Consider the following 20959-nt stretch of genomic DNA (forward strand, 5'->3'; position numbering starts at 1 on the left):
GGCTTGTCCAGCTCATGAACTTCCCGGTTCAGATTGCGTCGTGTGTTGACTTCCTGCCACAGACAAGAAATGAGAGGAAATCATAAAAACACAAGATGAAGATGCAAAAAAATGCTAAAATGAAAGGAGAAACAGAAACTCAGCTCAGAGAGTAAGCCATGATGGCCGATCACAGCATACTGTCACATAGCTGGGGACCTTCTTAGGAAAGGGGAAAGACCACCATCTCAAAGAGCAACAGACACTCCATGAAGGACATCTGGGAATTTGAAAATGTAGAGCTAGAGGCCACACGTCTGTGTGTGCTGCGTCACCTGTGTGACACGCTCCAGGATAATGTCCCTTTTGGTGACACTATGTAGGCTCCACCTCTCCAGATGGATGATCCTTCCATGTCCACACCAACCACACTGACCACCTTGGCCACTGTCTTTCTCTGCCTTTGTCTTTTGACCCATCTATTTCTTCTCCTTTCTTATCTTTGTCCTTATGGGGTCCACATTTGACGTGTTGTCCCCGTCTGCGTTGCTTTGTTGTTTGCCCCCTCACACTTTCACGTGGCCTCACTTTCTGTGGAGTTTTTACTAATGTTAGCTCAGAGCCCAAGTGTTGTTGTTCTGACAGTCTCCTGTCATTACTCCCACCCCACTTCGGAGCTCCCCTCTTAGCACTGTGATGATCGACTCTATGCTCTCCTTCTGGTGGCCATCTTATATGATGTTGTGCTCCCTTGAAGACCTCGTCATGTTTACCTATGAAGTTCACAGCCTCCTATGTCTGCTTATCTTCCTCAGTCAACGTTAAGGGCTATAATGTCATCTTCTGTGTCTTCTATAGAACATGTGAGTAAGCTGACCAGCTACTCCTCCCTCTTGTTTGGTATATTCATGTGAAAACTTCAAACCTTCTGATCCAGCTTAGCCATCTGATGGGTTTGAGAAGTCAAACGACTTCGATTGCCATCTCCACACAGCAGTCACTGCCATATTCTGCTTCTCTCTCTTCATCCACACTTTGCTTTCTCTTTTCTTTATGGTCAGTATGGCCGCTGTGCCCATGTGATCTCCTGGCTCCTCCCACATGATTGTTCTTTACGGTTGATTGTCACTTAAGGTGGCTGCTAACTCAACTGTACACGGTGCTAAATCTGGAGCTGAGACTTGACTTTCGTCACTTCTGACGCCGTGTTAATCACATGAATCGAGTTGGGAGCACAAAAGGGAGAACAACGACAACATTTACTTTTAAAGCACATTTTCATACAAATGATGGAGCGCAAAGTGAAGTACAAGATGAAGAAAGAAAAAGACAAATATAAAAATAAGATTAGACAATACTAAGTAACAAAGAATAAAGTAATGTCTGATGGTCCTCTTTAGATCAGACACTCTTTGGGTCTTCAATGGTGTAACAGGATCTTTTCAGGAGCGACTATGTCAGCAGCAGCTCTCACTCTAACATTAACACTTACTTACATTATCCTCGCTATTGTAGTAAGCACCGCAAACTGACTGGCTGATTAAAATGTTTGGAAACTTTGAAGCTGCAGATGAACCAAAGCAGCGTTTTTTAACAGTACGCTCCTCATTAATTTTATTTATCAGTATTTCTATATCAAATAGTTGAAGAAAATGCTCAGATAACCCGATACCCACGATCTGCCTGACATCAATTTTTAGTCCATCAGTAATCATTAAATCCTGCGTGTGTCCTCCTTTGTGTGTTGGCTGACTAACATGCTGGCTCAGATCAAACGACTTCAGGAGGTTCATGAATTCTTGTGCTTTTGGGTCACACTGATTATCGATACGAAAATTAAAGTCACCAACTATTAGGAACCTGTCATAGTTAGTTATTATAATTGACACTAAGTCTGAGAATTCTTCAAAGAAAGATGCATTATATTTAGGAGGTCTATACACGGACAATACCAGAGAATGAGAAACTCCATGAATAACAACGGTAAGATACTCAAACGACGCGGATGTACTAAAGCCGACATCTTTACACTTTAGCTGACTCAAATAAATATTTGCTAAGCTGCCGCTTTTCTTAACTTGGTAATCTGTTTGAGCAAAGCTGTAATTCGGAGGTGCAGATTCAATTAAAACAGCCGCACCATCAGAGTTAAACCACATTTCACTTAATGCAATAAAATCGATGTTCCTATCACTAATAAAATCGTTGGTTAATACTCTCACATTGAATGAGGCCATATGTAAGGTCTGAGAAGAACAGAACTGAATTGTCAGAGCATTACGGCTGTTTAAAATGGTAATTAAGTTATTCATATTAGCACTGCTCTGTGCGTATGTTTTATTTAATCTCGTCTGTTTTTATAGTTTTAATAAAGTGCACATCTAGAGGGGTAATGATAATTCAATTATTCGCACTTATGCCACACTTTCTGGATTTTTACATGAAATCAGGCTGGTTATTAAAGTATTGATGCAGTGCACATTTGAGGAAGAGTTTGCTACAGAGTTATCATGTCCTAGCAAGGCATTGTGGAAAGAAATAGGATTTAAAGTACAGAGTCAAGGAAGACGAATCACCTTAGAGATGTTTTCGGAGAGGACCTATCAGGATGCAGACCATCCCCCTCTCCCATTGTCCTTGAACCGGATGTTTTCTCCCTCACAGAAGCCTTTCAGCCTGATGTTTAATGGCAGCAGATGACTGTAATACTCACTTGATCTTCTAGCCAGAGGTAAGTGACCCGACATGAAGATTCTCACAGCTGGGGTCCTCTTCTTCATGGCATTAATAAGTGCATTGAAGTCCACCTTAAGTTTCTCTGATTGTCGGTATCTCATGTCGTTTACCCTGGCATGTATTACGATGGTTACCACTGCCCTGTTCTTGTGCCTTTCGAAGACGGTTGGCGCTCTTCTCATAACATCTCATACACGAGCACCGGGAAAACAATCAGCAAAAGATTTCTGTTTAGGGCAATAAATGCTAAGGTCTCATACAAATACATCACATGGAGTTGCCGGCACGGTGGAGGAGTGGAGCGGGTCAAACTGGGACCAGTGCTAAAGTGCATGGCGTCCTCATCATCGCTGTGAAAAGCGCGTGTGTAAGAACCGTCTGACTCATTTGATTTGTGAAGGCATCAGGGTGAGTCGCACAGTTGTCACTCACTTGTCATTCTGTAATGTTACGTGACAGCAAAACCCTGCGGTTCACACTCAATAAATGTGTAAGAGGGGAGAGCGTCGTTCAGCCTACACGACCCCAAAACACCCACAAAATAAGAGAAATCATTTGGACGTGCAGCTGCCATTCCGTATCCAGATCTTGGCTTGACTTTACAGGGAGTCATGTCATGATGAAAGCGTGCCCGGGTCAGAAATGTAAAGCTCAGTGTGAGCGCAGGCCAGCGGGGGAGCAGAAAGGATGGGGGACAATCGCGCTTGGGCACAGAATAGAACAAATGGGCATAGTGGTAATACCCCATGGGAGGTATACTCTGAAAAAATGAAAATTATAAAATGCAAATGCAATCTCTCATTTGCAATTTCATTTTCAATGTCTGCACGCAAAAATACTACAAAAATGAACATAAAATAACCCCATTTGCTATTTCATTTTCAGCCTGAACAGCAGTGAAGCTGCACATTGCATTTTCATTTTCAAATTCTCAATATGCAAATAGCGCGGGTCAGTGGGCGTGGCTTTGCTCCTCAATTTCTCACAATTCTTTGTCCTTCGTCGCCCCGTTGATTGACAGAGTACTCGTCACGTCAGTCTTCAAATCACGTGATTTTGATCATTTCATCCCTGTGCTGAGAGCTTCACGGCGAAACCGCCTCACAAAAATCTGAAGACCACACATAACTGTAGTTCTAAGTAATTAATCCATCCATCCATTATCCAACCCACAGGGTCACGGGGGTGTGCTGGAGCCAATCCCAGCCAACACAGGGTGCAAGGCAGGAAATAAACCCCGGGCAGGGTGCCAGCCCACCGCAGGGCACACACACACCAAGCACACACTAGGGACAATTTAGAATCGCCAATGCACCAAACCTGCATGTCTGTAGACTGTGGGAGGAAACCCACGCAGACACGAAGAGAACATGCAAACTCCATGCAGGGAGGACCCGGGAAGTGAACCCAGAAAGGTCTCCTTACTGCGCCACCATGCCGCCCTTCTAAGTAATTAATTTACAATTTAATTACAATATTTAACATTATAGAAATTAGTCTTTGTGATGTCATAAGTCACATTTATTTACACTGAAGAAGTAAAGGGGCTTTTTGTATTTTTGTAATATTATAGTGTAGCGTCAGCGCAGCGCAGGGTACGGCAACGGCATTTACATCTTTGAGGGGTCTTGCTGTCCTTAAAAAGACTGCTCGCCTTTTGCTGCTTGTGCGACTGCGCAGTTGCCGTTTTTATTGGCGCTTTTGCTGCTGATGAAACAATGGCAGGTCGATCTTTTGATGACTCATCCCTAGTTGATGTAACTTGTTCTTTGCCGTTGCATAGCCCTCCCTTCAAAGTCACTGTCCCCAACGGCCACTTCCAGCTCCTTGTCACGGCGCACAGACTCTTTGAAACGGCTGGGTGGTCTTCTCTCCCGTGTCGTGGGCACATAAGCAGGGGTTGGCAGTGCTGTGTTGTCAGGTGGCACCACCGGGATGTTAAGTGATGTGTTGTCGTTCGGGGCATCAGGAGTGTTCAGCGCTGGTCAACTGTAGGCAAGCAGGTGACCCTCCTGGCGTGGAGATGCAGATGTTCTTTGCTGTTCTCGTTTACTGAACTGGTGCCGCACACCGCCTTGCAGGTTTGGATCTCAGCTTTGAGGCTCTCCCTTCACCGCCGCTTCACAACACCTCTATGGTCCGCCTTGTCCTTCTTCTCTCGGCTCACTGTGGCTCACTGTGTCCGTGAGAACTCCATCTGTCACACATTTTCTCCAGCTTTACGAGCCTGAAGCTCCGCCGTTTTCTACGCACCTGGAAAAATGGACCTTAGCAGACGGAGAAGCGATGGTGGAGAAACCCAAGTGTCCGTCTCTCAGCGGGCTCCATCCCTCTACCGCTGCTGCAAACGGCACTCCAGGTTACTGATCTGAGTCTCGGGACTTCCCAGCATCTCCGCAGAAGAGCCGATGTGGTGCTCGGCGCCGACGGTACAATACAATACCACACAAATACAAAGCGTCCCGTTTCCACTTCAGTGTATATAAATATCAATTATGATGTAGTAAAGTGTCATTTCTGTCATCTTAAATGTTGTAATTAAATTGCACATTCATTTCTTCAGAACTATATCTTCGGATTTTTGTGAGACAGCTTCGCTGTGAAACTCGCAGTACGGGGGTGCAAAGATCAAAATCACGTGAGTTCAACACAGCTGACGTCAGGAGTATTCTGTCAATCAAAGGGGCTCTGCAGCTATGAAGGACAGAAAGGAACTGTCGAAAATCGTCAAGCCCCGCCCACTGACCCACGCTATTTGTGTGTTGAGAACTTGAAATGAAAATTCAGTGAGCAGCAGGTGGCGCCAGTGCTTCATTTACGCTTCAATTTTTAATTTTTGCAGCTTCGTTGCTGTTCGGGCTGAAAATGAAATTACAAATGGGGTTATTTAATTTTAATTTTAATTTCTGCAGCATTTTTGTGTGCAGATTTTGAAAATGAAATTGCAAAAGAGAGATTGCATTTTCATTTTATAATTTTCATTTTTGCAGAAAATACCTTCCATGCAACACAAGTAGTGAACGAATGAGAGGCAAGGCGAGTAACGAGTGCTGGGCAGAGACCGATTGACTTCGGGGAGCCGACTGTAAATTATTTTTTAGGAGATGTTTAAAAATATTAAGTCTATAAAGTATTCGGTATTGCATTTCATAAAGTAACTGCATTCTTGCACACATCTTTAGAAATGTACCGCGAGCTCACTTTTGTACCCTGACGACATGCAAGCTTTCGAGGCAACTCAGGCCCCTTTTTCAGGCAAGATGTAAGAAGGGGCCTGAGTTGCCTCGAAAGCTTGCATGTTGTAATCTTTTTAGTTAGCCAATAAAAGGTGTCATTTTGTTTGGATTTTCTCTACATTCATAATGGCTAACACGGTACAACACCCTAGTACTCTGAAGACATAACGCTGGTCCTTGTAAAATCCTGGGGAAGATGCTGTTGAAGTTGAAGCGCACGCGGCAGCTTTTAATGGTTAAACATGCGGTGGCTTTGTGTTTCTCTGCCCCCAAGTTGTTCTTTTCACAAGTGACGAAGTCTCCGCTTACCACGATCGCTGCGAAAGCGTTGCATCCCACAAGACATTCAGGAACAAAAAGGAAGATAAAGGGAGCTGAGGTGGTGTTTTTTATTATTATTTTTCCAAGTCCCGCTCTTGCCAGGCAATTCAGGTTTCAAGTTCAAGTCAAGTGACGAGTCATCAAAACCGCGACTTGTCTCGAGTCCAAGTCATGTGATTCAAGACCCCACCTCTGGGAATTTCTCTGCCAATTTACGATCAGAGGAATCAGCAGGAGCGTTGTGGTGTCACAATGGTTAGCACGCCGCCTCACCAGTCCAGCGCCTCGGGTTCAAACGCAGCACCAGTGACGTGCAGTGAGGTCCATAGCTGGTGACTCCTTCAGTGTCAGATTTACAAATATGTGAACCCAAAGAGTCGCTTATTGACTATTCGATTGGCAGCCAGCATGCACATTGACTACTGGTTCTGTTTCATATCTCATCTCATTCTGTACACTCACACAGGTGAGGCGCATATTTGACTAAGAAAGAACGAGACATTTATAGCGGAGAGAGACAGAGAGAGAGAGAGAGAGAGACAGAGCGCATGCGCTCCTCACCCTACACGTGTTCTAAATTTGCCGTTGCAATTCCACAATTCAAACTCATTCAATACAAAGGAACGTACAGAGTGGTGTACACAAAAAAAAAAGACGGACTTCAATTTTGACCTTAATTAAAATATTTAGTTGTTTTTAAAAGCTTTTAATTCTGATGCTTTAATCTATATTGATACAGACTGTTCAACACAAGGATAACAAGAAAACAAAATATTATTTTAGTCAGTCATTGTCTAACACGCTATATCCTAACACAGGGGGTGTCCTGCTGGAGCCAATCCCAGCCAGCACAGGGCGCAAAGCAGGGACAAATCTCAAGCAGGGTGCTAGCCCACCGCAGGGCACACACACACACACACACACACTAGGGATAATTTAGGGCTGCCAATCCACATAACCTGCAGCTCGTTGGGAGGTAACCGGAGCAAACCCATGCAAACTCCACACAGGGAGGACCCAGGAAGTGACCCCAGGTCTCCTTACTGCGAGGCAGCAGCGCTACCCCCTGCATCACCATACCATCCGAAAGAATATTGTATTTAAGGTCAAAATTAAGTTTTTAAATATTGGATTTTTTTTCTTAATCTGATTCTAATTTTTATAAAAATGAAAGCCATTTATGGTCTCATTTTTATTTGTAAATGACTTCCATGCGCCTGTCCTTCTCCACGAAAATCTCTGTCACTTTCTTGTAAAAGTCCTCCTTACTTTTCCTTTCATTTTAAAAATCGTAATCTTCCATTTTGGCACTCAGTTGGAACAAAATATAAAAATAAACAGAGCGCTGCAGCAGTTCATTTGACTTTCTGATATCACTAAGTTATTGGCACTTCTGCGTAGAAGAACAGCAGCAACGAGCACCTGTTGTGCTCACATGTGCCCACTTCGGTGTGGCACAGTATTGTCTGCCTCACCCTGTTCATTCTCACTGCGGTTTTATGTCTGATCAGCAACACTAAATATGTCACACACATTCATTAAAGATATTAGACAGACTGTGGAAAGAAAGTCAGGGTGTAGAATAAACGTGAGTAGTATTAAGGCAGGGCATTTCTATCAAAATGTCAATCAAAAATAAATGAGGACTTGATGTACCTGCCCCTTTCTGCTGATTGGCGGATTAAAATGATGTGCCCCGCTCCCTGTCCTGTGATTGGTAAATTCCAACCTGTCCTATCCCTAATTCCACCCCACCCTCCTGATTGGTCAGGTTTAGGGTAGGAGATAATCACCTTACGGTGATCATAAAGTGGTTTGGTACACTGTTACAGTGATACTAACATTGTATTTTTTCAGGACCATCATTCTATCTATTTTCTGGTCAGGGTTTGTATCAAGAGCAGTTTGATGAATGTTGATCCCACTCAGACCCCACCATCCTGGGGTAAAGTTAGTGAGGTGGCCACCCGCACGCCTTTTTTCTTTCTTCCATAAGACTGTCGCTAGTCTTTGGATTGTCGATTTCAGAGGGTGAGATCAGTGACCAGTCCGTCCCAATCTGATTGCCCTCGTCACATGGTTCTCCTTCCTTCATGGACAATGACCCTGTGGACTGAATTTGTGTAAAAATCTATCTGTCTGTCTCTAGTGTTTTGTTCATATTTGTGTATAAATATCTATATATGTGCATCTCCTGACCAGGGGCGTCTTTTGTTTCTTATTTATGTGTATAAATGGGGGGGATTTGTCAGGACCGGCCATCCTTTGTAACGAAAAGTGGGAATGTGGTGTGTTTGAGGGAGTGTCTGTGCTATGGGATGGGCATTTGCTTGAGGGACGGTTAAAGGGAACTGTGTATATATATATATCGCTACTGCAGTGAGTAAAAGTGTGTAATTGTTTAGTTTAAATATATCTATGTTTGTAAAGTTTTCTCTTGTGTTGTTCCACGAATGTTTCCTTTTGTTTTTGTCTTTGTGTAACACTAAACTTTGAGGGGAGAAGTGGCAGCACAGGCAGTGCTGAGAAATGTGCTGTCAATGCAGTGTGGCCCTCTTTGAGCCTTAGGGTGACAAATAAACTGACTTAGGAGATAAGAAAAAAAACAGAACTGACGCTGCCAGGGGCCAATTTGAGCCAAGAGACAGTGGCACCACCTGCCGTCACTTTGTTGTTATTCTCACGCCATCAGACGTCATGTTTCTTTAATAGATCAGTTTACTAAACAGGGAAGGCTGTGTTGGCACCATAAACTGCCTTTGGTTTATTGACCCTTCGTACCTTGACCACCACACTGGCTTCAGAGTGGAGTGCAGTCCAGTGTTGGGGGGTTCAGTTATTTCTACTTCCTGAGGCGCTTCACAGACCACCAACCACTAACACAACACCCCTGTCCTGTGAGACACTCTGGTCACAGGTGACCCGTGCTGTGGTGTCCAGTCCTAACTTGGCACAACGCACTGAACTGAAGTGGCAGCTGACCAGCATTACAACGACCAGCCCACTTCACACCACCCCTGACACAAAAAACATGGGTTACATTTATAAGAGTAGATATGAAGACAGTGCTCCACGCCATTGTGATTGTCGGGTTGACCTCCATGCCAGTTTGAATAATCCCACCTGAAGCCGTCTGTCCAGAGCCACGTTGATTCCTAGGAAACACAAGCACTGAGGTGAGCTGTGGCCTCTGCATCACATCAGGACTTCATTCCTCATCCACTCTTGGATGGTCTGCACCCCCCCAATTAGGACCCTCAGAGAAACAACAAGGAGGCTGACTTACCCTCACGGCATCGGAGCCCCTGAGCCAGGTGTGCGGGCCGGTGGCATCCCTGCTTTTAATCAGACTGGTGATGAACTTGTTGGCACTGCTGTTGTGCACTGACGCCAGGTTTCCTCCAATCTGAGGCAGTGTAACTGGGGGATGACACAGGGGGTCCATGGTAAGTTAAACTGCTGCTACTTTGACTTTACTGGCCATAAGCTCATCGTGCTTCACTCAGAAATCAGCCCCCCACACACACACACACACACTACAGATGAATGACGTGTAAACTTCAGTAACGTTTTTACCAAAAATGCTCTTTGAATGTTATAGTCATTTCCATTGATGTTGGAGGAAGCAACCAAACGTGAAAAGTGTCAGAAACAACCAGAAAAAAAACAAAATGTTCTGAAACATCTGCAGGTGACCTCTTCAGGTGACGTGTCTCGCTTGACTGTTCTGGAGCAGCACACATAACAGGATTCTCTTTTACAAAGGAGTCCCCACAGCATGTCCATGTTTGAAGACCCCTGGCCTGCACATCATTATGGAGGGCAGACCTTAATGTGTCAGAACATCTGGAGATGGTGAAGAAAGTGCCCTGCAAATCCAAATGACAACACCAACAGCTGCAAGTCTCAACACGTCTTAACAATAAAAACATCTTCTGAAACATAGCAAGTGGAGTGTGGCGTCACGTGAAGGCCGACGCGTCTCCATGTTTAGCAGGTCACTTTCTGTCCGTCTAATTGAACACAACTGAATCAGGATGAAGCCGATGGGGGGCTTGGTGGCATTGCTGTGATGCAGCAGTTCGGCCATCTTTGAGAGAAGAGAGAGAAACATTAGAGTGTGGTGTGGGGCCTTCAGCCTCGTCTTCCTCAGCTTTTCCTATTTCTATGGGGGGTCACTAATTAAAAGCACACTTCTGCACATTTCTCCACCTTCATGCTTGTTCCCATTTGACTTTCCTCCCTCAGATTTTTACTCATTCAATCGGCCAAACTCTGCTCTGGGGTCTCATGTATAACACCGAGTGTAGAATTCACACTAAAACACAGCGTTTGGACAAAACTGGAAATGTGCGTACGCACAACAAATCCAAATGCACAAAACTTCGGGTAGACCAAGTTCCACGCAACTCCACTTTATAAATATCAACGAAACTGAAATGCAACGCACGTGCACGCGCCTACAGCCCCTCCCCTACTCCTCCCAGAATGTTGCCTATTTGAATATGCAAATCAATATTAATAGCCCCTTTTCTTCAGTGCTTTGTTAAAAGACAATGGCGATAGCTGCACATGGAAAAAAAGAATTTCAGTGAAAGTGAAGTGGAGGCAAAGAAAAACAGTGGAGTGAAGAACAAAAGGAAGTTGATGGAGTGATACAGCATGGAGGGGAATCTCGAAAGTTCAAGTTCACAAAGTCGCACTGTGTGCAAAACACGCTTATTATAGTTAATGAAAACTAAAATCAAAACTGAAACTATTATTAAAACGACATTTTTGTAAACTGAAATAAAATAATTAACAAAACTAAAACTAAATGACACTATTAAAGTAGCTGAAAGACTGAAATAAAATAATAATTCATTAAAACTAATTTCAGTTTTTGTCTTTAAATGAATATTCTTGTCGTTAGTCTTTAGCCCTTGTAACTTTTAACTCTAAAACAGAAGCTCATCCATCACGAGCCGCACACATCTACTTATACATTGAATGGCGGCTGAGGCCTGAGGACGCGTCTTCACTTCATTTTCAGGCGTAAAGCCTGTGGAGTAGAAAGTGATTTACGTGCCGCCTTTCTTTGCACTTCTTTCATATCAAGATGTAATTCAAATGCCTGATATCAGAATGTGCCGGCCAACAAAACCTTTACTGTGTGGACAGAAAAATCACGAGTGAGTAGCATTTCAGTTTACTTGTCAGGTGGGTGCGTTTTGTTGACAATAACTCACCTGCCACTTCACACACGACAAATCCTTTCCTTCTTCGTACAAGATCAACGTATTGTTGCTGACCAATCACTTGTTTGCTTTAAAAAGTCGTTTATCAACGAAGCGATACAAACCTTGTAAAATTACTGAGCTGGCAACGTCTCCACTGAACTTACAGGCAGGTGGGTGAAGAGAGTCTGCCAACTGGTGACCAACTAAACATACTAATGTGTCTTTGTATCTATTCTATATTTATTCATTTATCTTTGTTTGTTAGTTTATATTCACAGATCATAAATACCTGATATTGTGAAAATAATGCAGTAGTAGAATTACGTTTTAAAAACTCTGTCCCCCTTTTTCTCTCTCTTCCTCAGAACAGATAGTTGAAATATCATATTCCTTTTCTTCTTAACATCAGCCACATCATTCAAGTTGCATACCAGGGATTTTCCTACCTTGAATCCAAACCTGCTGGGGTAGGCTCCAGGTTTCTGTGGTCCTGCTCTAGATATGCAGGTTTAGATCATGTCGTATGTATCGCTCCTAATCTCAGACAATGTCTCTGTCATTTTGTGCCCCTCTATACTCTTATTACCTGCTCTTTCTCTGCTCATTAAGGGTTTGCTGTTCTTATGGTGGGCTCTTCAAGTCTCACTGCCCCTAATCTTTACACTACATGCTTGTTTTTCTGTGTTTCCCTCCATACTGCTAGGTGGGGTCGGCACACTCATTTAAACCTAAGAGTCCTTTTCTTCCTAAACCCCATGATTTTCATGGTCACACAGTAGAATCTGTTTTCTGATTTTTGATTTCTTTTCAGGCCTGCAGGTGGCAAAATTCTGTCTTTAAATTTAAGTGCCTGAGACGGAATCAGAGATCAATATGGCAGGTAGAAAAAAACAAAGCCCAGTATGGGAGATTTATGAATGCAATATTGAAGACATTCATTATAAGCTCATTGTCTTGCAGCAGGATATGTGGTGTGCTGTAGACATTTTGAGTAAAAAACCTCACACCTTAAAATTCATCCACATTTCATTACAAATTGGCTCATTCTAAGCAATAAAAGGAAAAGATGAAAAGTGTCAGCTGTCAGCACACATTTATTCAGCACAAATGACAGAAAATATTTTAAAAATTATAAAATTGTATAAAATTGTCTGCAGTGGGCTGGCGCCCTGCCCTGGGGTTTGTTCCTGCCTCGTACCCTGTGTTGGCTGTGATTGGCTCCAGCAGACCCCCCCGAGACCCTGTGTTCGGAGATAGCATGTTGGACAATGGCTGACTGACTGACTGTATAAACTCGTTCATATTCAGTATCTGGTTTTGATTCTGCTTGTTGTTAATCAGACAAAAACAAAACCAGACAGTAAACCAGTGGTGTAGTCAGCTTCTACAGACATTAAACTCATAACATATCCACATCCGCTAAGTGTACAGTTCTGTCTCATTGGGACATACAAACTGAACTCCATAGTGGCTCAATGCTATAATCACTAAAACTGAAACTGAAACAAATAGATATAAAAATAAAACAGAAACGTCTTGGTGAAATGAAAACTAAACTAAAACTAAAAATACAATGAAGGAAAACTAAAACTAAACCGAATTTCCAAGTAAGGTCTGAAAAAATATAAAAATCAAAACTAATTTAAAAAGATAACACTATAATCACTTGGTCCAAAATAAAAAAGAAGTGGTCAGATATCAAAGTCACCGTGAAAAGGTGAGTCGTAGCCCACCATCTGTTTATTCTGTTTCAGACAATAGCAGACCCCCGTGCTGAGGACTCCCCTTTATCATAACGCTTCTTCTTCCGTCACATTCACACCAGTCAGCTGTTTGCAGTTGTTCCAGCTGCCAGGATTCCTTGTCGGGCACACAAGATGGCAAAGCCTGGTGCTTCAGTCGCAGCTGTGAGCAATCGAATGACTTTATGGAGTTTTTAAAGATTTTCCTTATTTTTCGTTCCACTGATGAGTCCAAAGCACTGGCACTGTGTTTAGAGGGCAAGCATGGCATCGTCAATTGTGCAGGGCAGTGAGTAACCAAAAGAGCATATTGCCATCGTGGTTTCACAAGACCCCCAATGCCGTGACTCCGCTGAACGCTACTTTGGATGAACTTTCTTAATAGATTTTGGGTGGTGGTTTCTTGAAAGTCTGGTGATGACCTAAAGCTGGCGTCTTTGTGTCACAGAAGTGTCACTGCCTGTCCCATTTCACAATAAACTGAGGTGACACCAACAGGCTTGGCACAAAGGCTGCACAACTTGAAAGCAGCTGGACGTTTCTTCTTAGCTAAAATGGCGGCCAGTGAACGCCTGCATCTGAGAATCTGCACGGTGTCTTGATGGGACTGGCACTGTACCAGCTGGCATTGACAGGGCATATTGTAATTACACTATTTTTAAAATATGCTTAATTCTCTCCTGAAGATCTTTGGAGTCACAGAATGTCCCAGTAGATGTGACTCGTTTGATCCCCCTGCCCACAGCCCCCCGTGCTGGGCACACGTCCCCCAAGTAGGCACCTCACTGCAGTGGTACTGTGGATTTGGTGCTTCAGTTGACGTGTCTTAGTCGGTGAGCCCACAATTTTATATACGTTGAGACGTGCAGATCAGCTGACCACCTGTAATGAGGACCAAGAGGAACACATGGAGTCAAAACTGAGGGGCTGAACTCGAAGGAGAGACGAAGGAATCAAGGAGCAGTCAGCAGGGCCGACCCAGGAGAAGCGAATTTAAGGATGGCATGGCTGACGAGGGGCTGCCCGCCTGCTTCTTATCTAGGGCTCAGGTGGCACAATTGAAGTTGAACTTGAACAGGAGGGGTTTCCAAGAATTCAGTGAGGGTCCGTGACCCTAGAAGTGGCTCTCACTGTCATCCTGCAGGTGGTCTTGATGTGTGAGTGTTAAGCTGCTCTACCTTAAGTCTTTAATTCACGAATGGTGGGGGGGCTTCACCCTGTGGTAGTTTTGTGTTTCCTCCATTTTATTAATCTCTTCTTCACTTTTATTTCTTATTATTGGCCTTTTGTTGGGTTTATGGATGGCTAAGGAGTGCCCCCTATAGTCCCTAATGTTGTATGGAATTTTACAGCTTGACTCTTGATTCTATATAGCGCCTTTCATGGTAAACACTACCGTGGTGGGGTTGTCACCTACTGTGTCTTCTTTTCACTTTCAGACTTGGGGGGCCTGAAGCTGTTCATTCAGCAGCAGGTGGGGTGCCAGTCTGATAACAAGGAAATGCCATGTAAAGGAGGCTGAGACTTGTGGTTATAAAAATGAGAGGCTTGATGTCACCCACCTGCCACGTCTCTGCCAAGCACCCCATGGCACACACAACTCATTTCAAAGCTGTGACCCCACTCATCCAAATCATACCCACAATGTCACCCAGAACCCTCCAGATGGTACAGTACCTCCGCATCAATCCAGATCTTCTTCTCTGTAAAGAATTGGTAGCATCGGCCGGAGTAGCTCACCCATCCCTGTTGGCAGGAGCCTTGACTGAAGGTCATATCTGTAAATTAGACATCACTGGTTAATGGCGGCCATCAGATGGCTGTGTGACACTTCTACACATCTGCACAATCCTCTGACCTGCGGGCACCTTTCATGCTAACTGCGGGCTGCTGACACCCCATTGAGTTCATATGTGGCACCAGAATGGCATTTGGACAGGGTGTTGTGTATGTTAGGGGTGCTGTCGAGATGATCTGAAAGGTAGAATGAATATGAAGAAGGGAAATAAAATGGAGAACAATGATAAGCCCTCAATTTGTGTGAAATTCAGTCTGCAGCAAAATATAAATGTTCTTCACATCACTGCCCCCTGTTTGGCAGAGCTCATCAAACTGGAAAAGCTATGCCACCTGCTTGTGCCCATGTGCCATCCACCAGGACATATTAACCCTCATCTTCAGCTCTGTGCCATGTGAATGTTCCAGTAGTGCCAGCCCTGACCACAAGGCCTGTCTGATGTTCTTCACTCACAGAGTGCACTGACCAGTCGCACCCTAACTTGCTGACCACTAGTGGCCCATGGCATCACGTTTACGGCTCTCAAGGGGTCACATGATGTAGTGTGACGTGTTACTCCTTCATGTCATCCACAGTGATTTACAACCCATAATAAGCCCAAATAGTTTCCAGTCCTCTTATTACGATCATTAACTCATCTAAACATATGAGGTCTCTAGAGACTCTGAACGTGTAAAGTGTCAGGAGTTTTACTTGCACATTTTAAGAGCTGTGTTTGTAAACCAAAACCTGCTTTCTCAGGATTCTTTGTGTCTTTCTATGTTCACCACAACGTGTTTCTGTCTTGTTGCTTATTCTTTAGGTATTTATGAGTTTAGAGAGTTGAAAGATAAGAAAAGAAAAGCCGTGACGCTTAACACACAGCAAACCTTGGAAATGTCCAGTCGTTAATAGCAGAAGACGAGTCAGAGAGGCACACGGACGCAGCAGGGAGACAAACGATGAACAACAGAGTAAGACCCTGCAGATTGGTGACACTTCTGATGCCATCGGATCATAAATGTCCAGGGTAGGGCATTGTAGACGGGCAAAGGAGGAGGAGGATGATGGTGAAGGGGGTAGGTCACTGCAGCAGCCCCTCAGAGTGAAAGAAGACCCAAAAAAAATGCAAAAGTGTACAAAAGACAGAAGGTGCCACACGGGCTCAGAACCAGTGGACTGCAGAACAGATGAAGACTGCAGAGTGTGCCAGGAGCCACGTCACAACGATCAGGAAAATGACACTCTGGTCTGAGGATACTGTGCTGAGTAGCACACTACAAGGGTGTAATTAGATAGAAATATTACAAATTAAAGTTAATTATGTACTGAAACGTGTTTTAAACAAAGTAAAGTCTTCACACAAGAGGTTTAAATAAAGATTTGGACAGGTATGGCCATTTGTGGCTTGATTTGCGTATGTACATATGTGGGGTCCCTAAAGACCGAAGGTATGTAATAGTGATTGAAAGTCCTGTGTATTCAAGGGTTAACGCTGGAGGGTGAATCTGATTGGCTGCTGAGAGGATCTCTCCTTGCCTTTGATGGATCCTTTCTTTTTCCTTTTGTCACAAGGTATGAATTTTTGAATCTGCACTTGATACCCGGGTGTGCATTGTCAGTCCTGCATGATTCAATTCAGGGTCACAGAGGGCTGATGAATACCCGGGAAGCACTTAACCCAACAAACACACTGTGACGGGCGACCAGGTCCCATGCCCAGCAACCATGGGCAACACAATATCTCCCCTGGGACGCTTGGTGACAGCCTCCCTGGCCGACGGTGATTCCCCAATCTCCTGCAGGGCTCCATGGTAGATGGGGTCCTCCACAGCCCGGTTGGGAGCTGGGGTGGCTGCTAGGGGGTGCTGCCTGGATTTCACAGCCCAGCAGGACAAATCTTCAGCCCCACCCGGAAGTGCATTTGGGACAAGGCGGTCAAGCGCCTGGAACACTTCCGGGTGGGATATAAAAGGGGCCAGCCACCAACACTCATTGGCCAGAGTTGAGAGGAGAGGACGAAACTTCAAGGGAGGAGTGGTGGTGCCAGAAGGCAGTGTTTTGGTTGTGGTCAGTGCTTGTTTGGCACTGTGTATTGCCTGTGGGGTTCACAGGGAAGACGTGCCCCACAGGTGAAGAAAAATAAATCTTTATTTTGATTTTTAAATGTGCCTCCGTGTGAGTCTGTGCAGGGACGGGTGCAAGAAAAATACACACATATTTTTGGGAATATGAGTGGGAAACCAAAATACCTAAAAAAAAAATAAAACCCACAATAACAACAACAACATACACAGACATGCAAACTCCACACCAACAGAACCTTGGCACAGGGTTCAAAGCCAGAGCACCAGATGTGTGAGGTGGCACCACTAACCACTGAGCCACTTTGCTGTGTGGCAGAGACAAAACTTGTTAAAAATAAAAAAGTACATTTTCAATCCAATTCTGTAAATGTTACTGTAAGAATACAAAAGTGTGACGTTACAAAGGACGTACTTTTAACTTTGGAGTCCTATGCTGATCTGCAGAAGTGTTTGTTTGATTCCACGTATTCAGCAGATCTTCATTTTGAGTTTTGCATTTCAATCAGTAACCTCAGAGTTTGTTACACTTTGTGTTGAGGAGGCAGACATGTCACACCTACCTGAACAGACGACCCCAGCATCTTCATGTGAACCACAGTTATGCTTTCCCAGCATTAAGGACTCAATCAATCACTGGGGAAGCAACATCATCCATCCACATCTTTTTGCTGCCTCTTTCAAAGTGGGCATTTCCTGGTGCTGAGATGGCATTGCCACATCCGGCGTCGGCCAAATCCCATCCGTCATCACAGACGGTTCCCCACTGGCCCTGGTAGAACACCTCCACTCTCCCAGAACAGCTGTTGGTCCCTTTGACGAGTCTGAGTTGACCGTTGACATCTGCAATTAAACCAAAGAAATGCACTTGGCTGGTCACAACCTTAGCAGAACAACTGTTTAATTAGCAAAACCCAAACTAAGAAGCTAACTTTGAGAGATTGGTGACCACAAATACCTGAATGTGGCATCAGATCAGGTCACAAGTGCCGGTCATCCTCAGTGTGCAGGGTCACCAGACATCCCCTGTTTCCTGTGACAGTCCCAGTCTGCGCGTCCCCACTGAATACAGGAGGTCTTTATGTGTCACACACACCACACGTGACTGAGTTCTGTTTCAGGGTGACTTGTGGGCCATCACATTATGCCCCTGGCTGGTGCTGAGCCCACCTTCCTGATCTTAGTTATGATAAGGCAGTAGAAACACACCGAGTGAGGATTATTTTAATTAAATGTTCAAACTCTGAAAACTGACACACGTTGGTCTGAACTCTCAGACTTGATGGACTTGAACCTGTTAGGCCCTCAGAAAACCAGACTGCTGGGCACACTCTTGGAGCTCAGCAGCCTGTGAAATGCTGGACTTTTTAAGTGGGATACATGAGAAAAGAGAAACAAGAAGGAAGACAGCAAGATCCTAAACAGCTGAAGTTGTTATCCTGATTGCCTTTCTGCCTGCAGCTGAGGAGAGACGTCTCCAATGGAAAGCAGCGCGGAGAGCAGGCATCTGCTGAGGCAACTGGCACAGGTGTAGCTTTGTGCCAAGCTAGTAAGTCTGTCTGCTTGGAACAGCTGTCCATGTGCAGGTAACGCTGAACACGTAGGGTGCTATAAAGCGGCCATTTTAAAGCCCAGGCGCATTGCCGTGAGTCGCCTTAGTTTCTTTGCCTTGTGAATTCATTTTGGTTGTTTTCTAAGCTCCGCCATTTTGATTCTTCGCTCACCGTGTGGACACACACAGCACTTGCTGATCACGTAGTACTTCAGCGTCGCCACGTTTCCCATCACAATGCATGTGTGATTTAAGATGGTGGGGCGTAATGTAGCAAGGCTACATCACTTGTCAGTCGGGTTGGCCTTCTGGACTGTCCATCACTTTATAATGTGTCTATAAGTAGCCCTTCAGGCACTTTTGAGGATGACCCAGTGCTGGGAGGATCCCGCCCTGTAAATATTCCAGCTGCCTGTTGCTGGCGTCATGTTTCCATAACAACTGAGAGAGGAAAAGTTGTTTCGGCGGGAAACTTTTTCTTTTTAAGGAGAATGGCGGATTAAGGAAGGGGGAGAGAAAAGGAAGGAAAAGGCTGAAGGCAAGGAGGCGACTATTTACGCTTTAAGAATCATCATGATCTGGCTTCACCCAGGGACGTCTGCTATTTGTGGGTGGCCACCCTGAAGAAATAATCAGTGTGACGAATCCCTGAGAAGAGGCCAGGGTCTGGTGTTCTCTGGGTGCTCCCGTTTGGTGAGTCGGACTCGTGAGTGTGTTTCTTCGTGATAGCCAGCGGAGAAGCCGTTTGCGCCAGGGGTCTGTTGTGTTCCCTAATGCCTTCCTATGGTAGGAACTGAACTGCAGGTTTCTTCTCCGTATATATGGACTACGTTAAATCTTTCTTTCTGCTTTCTCTGAGAAAAGTGTTTTTTATTTTTCTATATCGTTTGTGTCAAACCGGGGGATAGGATTTGGCCATAGGGGAAGCGAGGTCACAAATGATCATTCAGGCACAGGGCAAGGAAATGAGATCAGCAGTTTTCAATAGATTGTTCAGTCCCACTTTATTCTGATTTTGATTTTTTCCCAGATATTTAAGGATGTCATAAGGGACAAGAGGGGCCGAGGACTGAATATGGTAATGCTATTTTATTCTTCAAATATCATCCACTTCCCTCTTGGGTGGTGAAGTGTAGGAATCGGGTTCCCCTATCAGGGGCCTCATGTATAACGCCGTGCGTAGAACTCGCACTATAACATGGCGTAAGCACAAAAGCCGAAATGTGCTTACGCACAGAAAAATCCAGATGTATGAATCTGTGCGTACTCCAACTTCCACGTTCTTCCGCTACTTAAATCCCGATCAGCGTGAAAACTAACCCTCGTGCACGCGCATTTTGTAACGCCCCAAATCCTCCCAGAATTACGCCTATTTGAATATGCAAATCAATATAAATCGCCCTTAAGCACAGCCTTCTGTGAAAAGACAATGGGAAAAGCTCGGGGGAAAATATAAGAATTTCAGCGAATACCAAGTGGAGGCAAAGGAAAAACATACAATTTGTTCAAATAAACCGTGGAATAAACAACAAAATGAAGTTGATCGAGTGGCATAGCGTGTTGGAGAAACTTGAAAGCTCACATCCACAAAATCGCACAGTGCCGGAAATAAAAAAGAAGTCACACATCAAAGTCGCCGTGAAAAGAAGAGTTGTAGCCCACTGTCTGAGTGTCATATGAAAGTTTATTAGAGTACAGAGAAAAAAGGCACACGGCAGGGAAAAAGCACGAAATGTCAACTTTAATCTCAACATTTCCACTTTAATCACGTAGTTTATTTTGTCATTTAGTAGAACATCATAAACTTCATCTTAAAATCGTTTAATTAACCAGTTTCTCAAAATTACATCGTAATTAAAGTAGCACGTTAAATGCTTTGTTTTGTATTTGATCTTCTACTCGTATGTGATCTGTGTGTGTGAATCACTACTTGCTTCTTAAACTGACTCTCTTCCTCCGACTGGTCACAGAGTCCATGACATTCGTGATATTACAGCTCTCTGAATAACTCAAATACTGAGATGTATACGTGATGTCATTTTCATGATGATAGGAGCTAAAGCACATTATTAAACATGAGTTTCATGAGCCTCGTGCTCATGACAAGCATTTATCTTTTGTCGAAATTTGTTGCTGCGTTTTTAGCTGTGTTGTTATTTTCTCTTTCTGTTTTATATTCAATATATGTTGGCGTAGCCGCCCCTGCAGTCCTTGCTTTTCTTTCCCCAAGTAACCGATCGCCACACAATCAGCTCTGTAATAGAAGTTAAGCCATCTGTAAGCTTAGCGCCGATTCTTCAAAACGTTTAAAGA

General features: G+C 44.2%; 1 protein-coding gene across 1 annotated transcript; it reads right to left on the reverse strand.

Moving 5' to 3' along the window:
* Positions 1-10188: 10188 nt before the first annotated feature.
* LOC120542640 (snaclec agkisacutacin subunit A-like) lies at positions 10189-17994 on the reverse strand. The gene is made up of 3 exons (XM_039775234.1): positions 17658-17994; positions 14911-15011; positions 10189-10362 (listed from the first exon to the last, which is right to left on the reverse strand). Exons 1-3 carry the CDS (start codon positions 17710-17712, stop codon positions 10189-10191), a joined length of 330 nt encoding a protein of 109 aa, XP_039631168.1. The 5' UTR covers positions 17713-17994.
* Between the last annotated feature and the right edge of the window lie 2965 nt (positions 17995-20959).

This window comes from Polypterus senegalus, chromosome 13, assembly GCF_016835505.1.
Source record: "Polypterus senegalus isolate Bchr_013 chromosome 13, ASM1683550v1, whole genome shotgun sequence".
NCBI classification, from domain to species: Eukaryota; Metazoa; Chordata; class Cladistia; order Polypteriformes; family Polypteridae; genus Polypterus; species Polypterus senegalus.

What these genes read in the sequence shown, in the direction of transcription:
- LOC120542640 (XM_039775234.1), bottom strand. Translation starts at nt 17,712, where the DNA reads ATGCTGGGAAAGCATAACTGTGGTTCACATGAAGATGCTGGGGTCGTC. An exon ending in TGCTGGGGTCGTCTGTTCAG is followed by an intron (nt 15,012 to 17,657) that starts GTAGGTGTGACA and finishes TCTAATTTACAG; the next exon opens with ATATGACCTTCAGTCAAGGC. An exon ending in AGATCTGGATTGATGCGGAG is followed by an intron (nt 10,363 to 14,910) that starts GTACTGTACCAT and finishes CTTCTCTCAAAG; the next exon opens with ATGGCCGAACTGCTGCATCA.